Here is an 11005-nt window from a genome sequence, read left to right as displayed (position 1 = left end):
AAATCGACCACTGAACACACAAGGAACCCATCATAACGTACATTTTCACCAAAGTATTGACAAGAATGCGCAAAAAAGAAACTTCTCTCAAAAAAGCCGCCCCAGTGATTACCCATGAAAAGTGCAGGTTGTGCGCCATATCCCATCTACTGATGTAGAACCATCGTCGTCCTCAATTATACAACCGTGATCGTGTTGGGGGTTGTCTCGTTCGGTGTAATCTTCTTCAAGTCTTCATGCTTTTGGTTCAACTCTGTTGGCTCAGCCTCTTTCGTTGATTCAGCCTCTTTTGATGGTTTCCGTGGTGTCACATCTTCAGTCACGTCGTCAATGACTGAGAAAGGTCGGTCAGATGTAGGTGTTGTAAGTGTTGATCCATCGACACTCCATCGGTCATCAGTAACTCCAGTGTAGATAGATGATGTGTGCTTCTTCTCGGGTGTCACGGGGCTTTCGGGCCGCTCAGTCTGGGGAAGTGTAGGTGATGTCTGGGCATCCTTGGTCTCAACTTTGAATTCAGTTGCATCCTCCTCCTCTGGCTCCTCAATCTTGATGGGCTCAGTATTAGGCTGCTTTGCTTGAGGCTCCTCGGTCTTGGCAATGTCCGTCTTCGCCTCTTCGGCTGGGAAGAACTCGACCTCAGATTCGGAAAACGTGTCATCTTGGGCCTTGTTCTCGACAGTCTTGGGCGCTTCGACCTTAGGCTCATCAATCTTAGGCTCCTCAGGCTTGGGCTCGTCAGCCTTCTTGGCCTCAACCCTGACCTTCTCAACCTTGAACTCCTGGGGCCTGAGATAAGGTGAAGAGTCAGACTTGGTCTGCTCATCCTCAGATGCAAGATCTTCCTCGCTGAAAGCCTCCTTTCGCAAAGGGCTTCGGAGGTTTGAAACATCGCCGATCTCGCTCTTACTGGATCGCGAGGTCCTAGCAGGGCTCCTCATGGGCAGTGGGGGAGGAATTCTCTTGCCGATGGTAACCATATTACCCTTGGCGTGAATCATACGGGATGCAACAGCCTGGGTTCTTGCCGGCTGGACAGCAGCCACCTCGAACACCACGGGTTCCTCCTCCTCATCTTCCTCCACCTCGCTTTCAGAGTCACCCTCATTGTCGGTCTTTCGGCTGCTCTTGTCGTCCTTGTCGCTGTCATAGTTGCTCGAGGCCTTGTCAGTGTCATCCCTGGGCTCGACTTTGAGGGTGTCTTGTTCCACAGCTGTTGTGCTGCTGTGGCTGGTCGCACTGAGAGGAGTATGGGCTCCGCTCAAATGTCTTATAGGAGTCAGATCGACCTTTGTGTAATCAACTTCCTCCTCTTCTTCCGTGACCTCGGGAATTTGCGTGCGGGTAGACCTGTCAAAACCATCTTCGCTTTGACCTGGGCTTGGCGTTGTCTCGGGTGTTGTGCCAACATCGGTCTGTGTTCCAGCATCCGTCATTTGACTCTTCACCGTTCTTGAGGACATGTAACTGTTTCGATTACTCCTCGAGACAAAGGTATCTATACTTTGCCTGTTGAACTTTGAGAATGCTGGGCTTGTAGGCGCGGGGTTGAAGTCAAATTGGCTGCTGGTAGGTCGCAGTCTTGATCCTGCCTCTCGGATTTCCAAACCAGCCATCTCGAGGGCCAACACACCAAAGGGATCGGGATCATCGACATTGGGAATTCCAAATGCAGTTCGAGGTGAGGCTGGTGTTGAAGATTTGGGTGTCGCGATCATGGCATCTCCTGGCGCACATTCCGCAGCGATTTTGCTTATCACAGAGGCATCGTAGTCTGTCCTACCTTCTGCCATCTTGATAACCTCTGAGAGCGGCCCAACCTCCTCTACTTGGCGAGAGACGTTACCAGCCAGAATGTCCATCTGTGTTACTTGGTTGGCATAGAATCGCTCATTCTCGTTCCCTCGCTCGGCCAGGATACACCCATTCAAGTTGACGACCTGGTTTTGACCCCGCGCTTTCAGGTATGTCAAAACGGTATTTCCTAGGTCCTTCCATTTTATGTGCGACTCATCTGAGTCAAGCGATACCAGGGGGCCACTAGTTAGTCCGACGTCTTCGCCTAGGGTGACACGAGGCTTTGTGATTGATTCGAGGGCGGCAAGGTTGTTAATAACGAGAACGCAATCGTAAACATCGACGCCAATAATAAAGCTGAGGGTGGGCGTATGTAACATGATTCCTGATGGGGGTGACCAGGTACCGTCTGACTTTCGTGCTATGAGAATACCGGAGCCGCCGGAGCCTGTCATGTACAGACCGCTGCGCATGCACGTAAAGATGGCGATTCCGGCTGCATTCTGGATGATGCGCTTGGGGATTTTCTTGGTGACTCGTTTTGGAGAGCGTGGTTCGCTTGTCGTCGATTGTGCGTCTTCTTCTTCTTCCAATGGCACGAGATATCCATCCGCTGTGTAATCATGTTAGCAAAAATGAGGCTGACAAGAAAAGTGAGACAAGCATACTGCAGAATGACTTGAGGATGCGGGCAGCCTTTTCGCATTCGAGATCCAGAGTCGCAGGCCAGAAAGCCTCCCGTTGTACTCGGCCACTGGCATTAGCGGCCGCAGTATTTAACCTGGACAATGCATTGGAGTTTGCGACGGATATCGAGGTGCTGGAACGGTTGGAGGACCAGCCAAAGAGGCCAGCTCTAGAACCTCCCGACGACCTCTTGTCCCACGAGGGGAGAAAGGAAGAAACTCGCTGCATGGCGGGCCGTCTTGCCTCTCCGTCGCCGCCGTCTTGGCCAGGCGGGGGCACGACAGAGAGGACGGGAATACAAGGCGCGGTGCTGTTATTGTTACTGCTAGAGATGATTGTCGTGCCGGAGCGGAAGTGGACGGATCTCTTTGGGGGTTTGGTCGGTACAGATACGGGAGTAGCGAATGTTGATGTCGATCTTGGAGTTGGAGATGCGACAGACGAGGCAGGAGACGAGACCGGGGTTGTTGTTGCGGTGGTAGTGGGTGAGCCGTAAGATGATGTTGGTGTAGATGATGCTGTAGTCGAGGAGGAGGAGACGGAGGAGACGGAATTGGAGTCGGAGAGAGGATGAACAGTGACGAGCGGTCGCTTGAGAGCCGAATTGTAAGCGGCGACAACTGAAGCGTGAGAATGGGAGTGAGAATGAGAATGAGACGGCGCCGAAGCCGAACTGGCGTGTTGATGAAGGTGGGATCGAAAGTAGTGTCCGCGCTGGTCCTGGTCCTGGTCCTGGCGGTCCTGGTGGGTGCTTGTGCTTGTGCTGGTGGTCGGGCATTGACTTGGACTTGGACTGGCTAAACTATTGCTAGCGTTTGCAGCAGTAGCGCCTCCAGCTGCAGAACCAGAAGGCACTGAAATGGAACAAGTGGTCCCCTGGAATCACGATGTTAGCTGTAAAGCTTACAGGGCCATTAGAGTGAGGTGACCTGTCAGCGCAAGCGGGTGGGTGACGTGGGCCACTGAGCCATTGGGACAGGACCGGGCTAGGCTAGGCTACCTTTTAGCTGCGGCCTGCTCGGTTTTTTGCGTTTTTGCAAGGATCCGTGCAGGGGCAAGCAAGGAAATGGAAAGGGAAGAATGAAGAATGGGCGAGAGGGATGCGATGGGGATGGGATGATCCGCCTTTGAACAAGCCTCCCCGGGTCAAGATGAGACTCGATCAAGAAGGGGGGACAAAATTGAGGGTGGCAGAAGGATTCCAGGATATGGCTCGACAGTGTGAGGAGATGGGCACAGCTGAAGAGAGTAGAATGGTTGTTGGGGTTTGTAATTGATGTGCTGTGTCATGATATACCGTTTCCTCATTGGATTGAATTTTACCGATTGCTTTTCCATCGCTGCAATTGACTTTTTTCAAACTCACTTCTTCCCACTCTTCTACTGATCATCTTTTTTTTTTTTTTGCTGCTCCCGCTCAAGGCTCAGGGGGGCCCTCTGGTCTGATGACGGAATCTCTTAAAACTTTAAGGGACTTGGGTAACGCCCCTAAACCCAACTTTGACAAGGTGCAGCTACTGCCATTCACTTTTACGCTGGGCTGCCCTGAGTAAGGCAAGGCGTCGATGAGGGGGGTCGGGAAGTGAAGCGAGTGGGTGTGAAGCACATGTGAATGGATTTGGATTTTGGTGGAGGGGAAAACAAGAGAGAAAAGACGAGACAAGTACAGTAAAAGAAAAGTAAAGAAAGGTACTGACCGAGTTGCTCGTGGTGTTTGTTGAAGCTGTCTTTGTAGAGCCCCATCGTCCAAAACTCCATCCTCCTCCTGCTCCATTACTTCTTCCATTGCCCTTCATGTTCTCCTTGTTGCTTCCTGCAATGCCGCTGATACTCAGCTTCTTCTTTCGCGCCGCCGTCATGAGGAATTCTGATATGTTTCGCTTGTTGAGGCTGGTACTCGGCAAGGTACAGCACAGTTTAGTTACTGCGGCAGCAAACATCTCGTCAGCTCAATCCCAGTCCAGTCCCGGTCAAGCTCATGTTGCGGGTGACCCTGCACATGCTTGCATATTGGTGTGTGTGCCTGTGTGTACTTGGTGTATTCAGTGCAGTGCATCCCCGTGGGCGAGAAGTGTGTGTATGCGTGTGTTACGATGCTGGAACAAGCACCATCCCAGACTATTCAGCTGGTCCCGAAAAGGTACAGCAGATCTCGGATTGGATGCTCAATATCGCTATGGGTCCGCGATGTAGCAGTATCATTGCATCTCTTGATGTTGATCGTCACTTGACTCGAGCCATCAAAGTCAAGAGTTGAAGGCCATATCGTGATATGAATGAACGAATAAACCAAAGAAAGAGTAATAAAAAGAGACGAGAAATATCGTACCTGTTTGAGCAACGTTCTACTTGTGCTCCAAACGGTTCCTCTCATCGCCCGGTTACTGTCTGTCCTCTCTCTCTCTTTCGTCCTCCCTTACCACCTATACCAGACAGGTTGTGTATAGGTCCGAACACGCTTTGCAAAAGACAGCAAATCAAATCACGAAAAAAACAGCACAAGCAAAGACAAAGAAAAAAATGCTCAATGAAGAGATCGAGATCGTTGGAGCAAAGCAAGAAGAGGTTGAACTTTGTAAGATGAGAAGAAATCACAGAACCCTCAACATCAAGAACGAAGTGAGGGAGAGGGAGAGAGACGACTTCAAGGGTTTTCGTTTTGTCGTAAATGCATACACACACGCAGATACATAATTTTTTACATTCCGCATCTATACTCCCTCGTTGTATATGGATTCCACCAACAAGATGCGCTTTGTGCGGGAGCAGGCGAATTCCCATACATCGTCCTCTGGCTGCGTCTATTCTTTGCCCTTTTTCTTTTGGTCTGCCTCATCTTGTCTTGTCTCTGCCTATACGCCACGCGACCCCTGCCCACGAGCAGACCAATCCTGAGATATGATAGTCGAAATTCACGATCGGGGGCAATAGCTGCATTCCAATAGTGTCTCATCATTGTCCTCGGTTGGGGACATTGCTTCTGCTCACAATCTATGGCCGAAACCACGGTTAGTGGACTTGCAACCGTCACATATCAGAAGAATAGTCATGCAGCCAGCCAATAACTATGGTTTGTCATTATATGCAAAACACAGTCGTATCAGAATTGGATACAATAAAAAGGAAACACCAAGAGAAAAAGAAAAACTCTAAACGTCTAGCACTAATACAGTACTGCACTGGACCTGACTCAGGAATGTGCAGAAGCTCCAACAGCTAATAGGCACTCTTGCACCGTTAACGTGTCCAAAACTCAATTAAAGACTAATGATCTTCAGTGAAATTTCTTCCTGTTAGTTCTCTCTCCCCAGATTGTCGAGGTCTAGCGAGTCAAGATGAGATAGTCTTTGATCATGATCAACCACACCAAAACGCTACAAGCAAAAAGTAGAGCTACAGCGGCGCATGGCAAAAGCGGGTCGAGCAAGGCTAGAGCTAGACTAGCTAGGGACTTTTTCAAATCTAACGGTCTTCCGCCGCCGGGATGTCACTCTATCCCATCCGTTTCCCACTGTACCTTAACTTTCTTAACATTAGACTTCTGTAAACAGTTACAGATAAGATTATATCTCTCCCTGTACCTGCACTTGATCATGTCTGGCATACGCAAGCCATGACGTGCAAACGGGAACAAATCTTCCGGTACAAGACTAAGGCGTTTAAGCTGGCATATCCTTGAATCTTCGTTTGCATTCCAGCACGAGATTCGCAGCCCTCCTCAGGGCGGGAGAGAATATTAATTTAACAACCCAAGACACTTGTCAAAGGAAACACTATAGTTAGCAATTTGCTCGAAACAAAGGGAACGTAATATCCGGGTTATGTGAGCATAAGGTATCTTGATAGATTAACCTGCGGGTCAAGGGTTTTGATAATTGCAGGGATTGCTCCATATCAGATTAACACAGAAAACATTTAGTTTCCGCATTTGACGCTGGGATCCCCCTTGATTAGGTTCAATGAGTCTTTTTTCCTTTAATAAATCAAAGCTCCATTTGACATGTGTTTCAAGGGGTGACACACAAGTCCCTGGAAACTCGAGACGAAGTTACAGTAAAACTGTATGTTTCTCTGGTATCCTTACAACGCCACATATTAATTTCCTTGGTCATATTGAAAGGATGCACTGCTGCATGTTCTAGTTATGCTAGACATGCATTATAATTTCTTTTTTTTTTCCCTGCTGCTCATCGGTCGTCGTTCTCTGGGGGATGGGGCTTGCTAGTAGCGTCCTCATTTATCTCGTGCATAATAATAAATGGTTTATTACTTGATTAGTCTGATATAGGCCAACAGCCAGTCAGAGTTGACAGCTCGCTTCTGTCTTTTGGGCCATAGTGCTCCTTCAACAGTTGCATTCACTTAGTGTGGTCTTCTTGGAATGGACAAGAGCTGTCCCAAGCTTCATGATGGTCTCATAGTCGATGCTCCATGCAAGCATCACAAACCACGTGTAACCCGCCTCGCATTTGCATTACCTTTCCAACTCTCGCTCTTTCTCTCCCTAGAATTCTAGTCCTCGCCCTGTCATTCCAGGAACCCTCGTGCCGCCTCAAAGGGGAATGTTTCTGAAACAAGGCTTACAGTACCGAGAATGGCTTTTGTCACCGGCTTACGACTGCGGCCGATATTAGCTGCTGCTGCATGCACAGATAGTCACGACCGTTTCTAGTTGCAGAGAGCATTAACCATCAGCTCATATTATCGTGATGAGAAATGGAAGTGACATGCTTTAGTGCCCAGCGAAACTCGATGCGTCAAAACCGCGGGTGCGCGGCCGACATTAGATCGGATGCTTTGAGATAAGTTTGCAAGTTTGAGACAAAATCTACCAAAAAGCAATCATAATCATTCATTCATTCATCTCATCCCCTCCGGCTCCAGGGTCTTGTGCTCTCCCTTCAGTTGCCACTTGACTTCAAGTTCAGCCAAGCCTTCAACAGTATTTGGTCAAGAGGCGCGGAAACGGCTTCTACTTGTCTCTCAGCTCTTCTCTTGATGTCTCGGGGATTGCTGCAGCCGTTGATTCATGCCTTGAAGAATGTTGCGATTTCTCTTCACCAGAATTTTCTTACAGTCGAATGACGTGCTATACACATTCCTCTGGTTTTAGCACGGAATAAACTTTTATTTAATGCCATTGTGAAGGTTTGAGCGGCCATCGTGATACTGGTCTTGATTTCTCGAGCATCATCGTATCAAACCCCTATCTATTGCTTCCATAGCGTGCTTCTTCTGTACAGATATCATTAGAAAGTATGCAAAAGGAAAGAAAGTAAATTGCATGACATACCTTAGGCCTTTGCCGTGCCATTCATATTCTAAGAGCTGTCTGGGAAACATACAACGTCTAAGACCCGTCATACTATGGCTGACATACCATGCTCACTCTGATTGAATCAACTGCCACAAAAGACCCTGAAGTACACAAAGGATAAGTGTTTCCTCTGACGGCTATTGTCGTGTTCCAATACCTCCGTCATGGTATGTCATTGGGAGTTCGGAGGAATTATGTGACAGAAACGTTTGATGGCGTGTCTCACATATTCTCGAGGCTTGGTGTTTGTCTCGGAGCCATATCTTGCAGAATGTAGGTATCTAGGTTATTTTCTCGGGATGTTAACCATGCCTTCAAGACTTCGGAGAGTTGATAGAGCTGATCCTTGAGAAAGATGTGAGGAACACGATTGTGAACATGAACGATGTAACAAGTTCACTTTTTCTGAAACCATAAAGCTCTTCTATGAATAGGTTCAAACCCAACTTGATTTAAATTGGGCTGTTCTTGTTGATATACCTTTGGGTTATATTACACTATCAGTTCATAACTCCTCATGACAGGCAGGCCTCTGTTGACTCCTGAAGATGACGTCTCTGAGAAACTTGAGTCTTCACACTCTTGAGTCATATATAAATATTCCCAATCCTTATATTACGTTTGACATTTTGACTTTATAGGTTCTGTGCCATATGCTGACATGTTCAACTACATCTTATGTGAACTAGACAACCCTATTTTCCTACTCCAGAACTTCGATGTCAACACAACTCACATCTACTGCTTAGAAGCTGCTGCTGTGTCACTTGAGATTTAAAAGGAAAGAATAAACCACATACTGTTAACAATTGCTGTAGACAAAGCTAGTAATAACATGCTTCCCAATATCTCCCTTAAAAGGGCAGTGGCCTAATGTTCGCTCCATATCATATCTTTGTGCAGATACTTCGCGCCTCATTATCATATAACTCCAAAGAAAAGTTCCTTAGCATCATAATTCATTAACCCCCCAACATTGTCCCATACCCAGTAATAACCTTGATCATGGACGTTACGTTACCCCTTAGATCCTCCACAAAGGTTGCGGATACTCCCCTCCGTCCAGTATATACTTCTCAAGCCTTCCGCTCTTCTCTCCCATAATCCTAACAATCGTGTCCACAGCAGGCACATCGTTACGAAAGAAGATCTGATACCAGCCCACGTTGTCACTAAACCTGCCATTGATTCGAACCGTGTCCAACACCTCGAGTTTCTCCCTCATAAGCTTAAAGATGAAATCCCAATCGATGTCAATTGAACTGAAAGGATCGCACCATCCATATATACTCTGCAGGTCAACTTCCTTTAGTGTTGAACCGTGTTCGATAATTAGACGGACAAAGTGCACAAAGCTGATGTGTAAACAGCTTAGGTCGATCTTCTCAAGGTGAGGAAGCCTTTTAGTGATGTAGAAGTCAACATCGCTGGCTTCGAACTCGACAGGAGTGTTGTGGACTTTTAGGTCTCGGATGCTGGGCATCAAAGAGATGAAGTAATCGAGGCGGTCTGGCTTGAAGGACATGACGTCGTATTTCAGATGCAAGTGTAGCTGGGTCACCGACCCGAAGGCTGTTGATACTCTTGGGTCCAGCGTGGATGGTAACTTCAGGTCCGGATGCATTATGGGCTCGATTGTTAGACTCTTGAGTGGTACGTTGCGTCTGAGTAGGGCATCCAAGATGGCTTGCTGTGACTCTAGGATCTCGTCACCAGCTAATTCCATAGATTCTTCCGAGTTAAAGACATCGTCAATTGCCCTATAATCTTGCCAAGGACACTGCGTCCAAGTCAAGCACACGGAATCAAGATTGGGTAGCCTCATGATAGCTGGAACTACCAAGTCAAGAGGCAGCTCGATTGGGTCGAGGAACACATCTTGAGTCTCAAGATAAGGGCCCCAGGCTCTATGCAGTTCATCTGCGTTGATGATTCGCGATGTAGCGTATTCGACCTCTTCCTCAACCAAGCGAGCCATGTTGAACTTGACCGAGTGAATGCGCCTTGCGCAGCTCGGTACAAGGGAAAGATGGTTAAGTCGTTCACCATCCTTCCTCCACGGGACGCCATCGAAATTGGGTAACGCAAGGAGTACTTTTGTGCATTCTGCAATCCTTTGACATGAAAGTCTGAAGTTTTTGAAATCTTGTCTCGGTAGAAAGACGGCGATGTTGTTGATGAGCTCGTATGGGAGATGTGTAAGGCGGGGCTGCGATGACGATGACGATGCTACTGGCTCGTAATGCTCCATGATTTGTTTCCTCCGAGTAAGCTTTGGTGTTGTGTTGTTTTGTGTAGTCTTATGGAATATCAACAGTTTGCTCTATCACTCTTTCACAAGTAGTCAAATGTCGGCTCTGTTTGTGTATGTTCATGTCAAGAATATGAAGAGAGTTCAGCTTCAATTTTGTCCTGTCTTGACCCTCGGAGCTGAGCTACTGCCACGCCCCACGGTAAACCTATCACATTCTTTCCCGCATCAAACATCAACCTCAGCCTATTTTCATCCCAGTTCTCATCCGCCGATTCACTGCGATACGCCTCGTCGCTTCTCTTACGCCTCAAGTATGAGTCTTCCTCCAGGAAACTGTTGAGCTTATGTGCTGATGCCAGTCATTGTCAAAGGAAAGGCAGGTCATGTGACTGACTATTCTCGTTCACATTCTCCCACCATCACATCAACCATCATGCTCAAGTAAGTTGCCTCATCCTCAACCGTAGCCCCTAGCACTAGGACTTACATACACAACCAGGGCTTACAAGAACCTCTCACCCAAGACACGTCTCGGCGTCGGTATCGCAATCATCGCTTGGGGTGCTGGAGGACTCATGTTGACTGATCCACTTGAGAAGTCTCTTGGCTTGACTCCGACCGAAGAGGACAAGGCTGAGCTGGACAAATACACACCAAAGATTACCACTGTTGACAAGAACGAGAAAGACGGTAACTGAACTGAGAGGCTTGCAATACATATATAAACCATATCTACACGTCTCCCAAGGGCAATGTTTCGCAAAGGATAGCGAACAAAGCGCAGCAGCGTCAAGAAATGATCTCATTACATCAGAAACAAACACATAATACTTCACAACGGGGCACAAGTAGAAATATAGGCAAACATCATTAACCTGCTCCAAGCCATCAAGTCATGATGGTCTACCGGTTGACCGTCAACCGGTTAGACCTCCCTTTCTATCTTGATC

At 47.8% G+C, this 11005-nt stretch overlaps 3 protein-coding genes across 3 annotated transcripts; 1 reads left to right on the top strand and 2 right to left on the bottom strand.

The window, feature by feature from the left end:
- Positions 1-106: 106 nt before the first annotated feature.
- Positions 107-3509, bottom strand: FOBCDRAFT_291294 (uncharacterized protein). The gene is made up of 3 exons (XM_031179819.3): positions 3392-3509; positions 2466-3292; positions 107-2410 (listed from the first exon to the last, which is right to left on the bottom strand). Exons 1-3 carry the CDS (start codon positions 3397-3399, stop codon positions 177-179), a joined length of 3069 nt encoding a protein of 1022 aa, XP_031045706.3. The 5' UTR covers positions 3400-3509; the 3' UTR covers positions 107-176.
- Positions 3510-8773: 5264 nt separating this feature from the next.
- On the bottom strand, positions 8774-10052 carry FOBCDRAFT_291288 (uncharacterized protein; the record flags this gene model as incomplete). Its single annotated transcript, XM_031179822.3, has 1 exon — positions 8774-10052. The coding sequence occupies one exon, from the start codon at positions 10050-10052 to the stop codon at positions 8826-8828; it is 1227 nt and encodes a 408-aa protein (XP_031045709.2). The 3' UTR covers positions 8774-8825.
- A 436-nt stretch (positions 10053-10488) lies between these two features.
- On the top strand, positions 10489-10753 carry FOBCDRAFT_272220 (uncharacterized protein; the record flags this gene model as incomplete). Its single annotated transcript, XM_031179821.2, has 2 exons — positions 10489-10496; positions 10555-10753. 2 exons carry the CDS (start codon positions 10489-10491, stop codon positions 10751-10753), a joined length of 207 nt encoding a protein of 68 aa, XP_031045708.2.
- Between the last annotated feature and the right edge of the window lie 252 nt (positions 10754-11005).

Source organism: Fusarium oxysporum, chromosome IV (genome assembly GCF_013085055.1).
Source record: "Fusarium oxysporum Fo47 chromosome IV, complete sequence".
Taxonomy (NCBI): Eukaryota; Fungi; Ascomycota; class Sordariomycetes; order Hypocreales; family Nectriaceae; genus Fusarium; species Fusarium oxysporum.
Note: the sequence above shows the minus strand (reverse complement) of the source record. Positions and strands in the feature narration are given on the sequence as shown.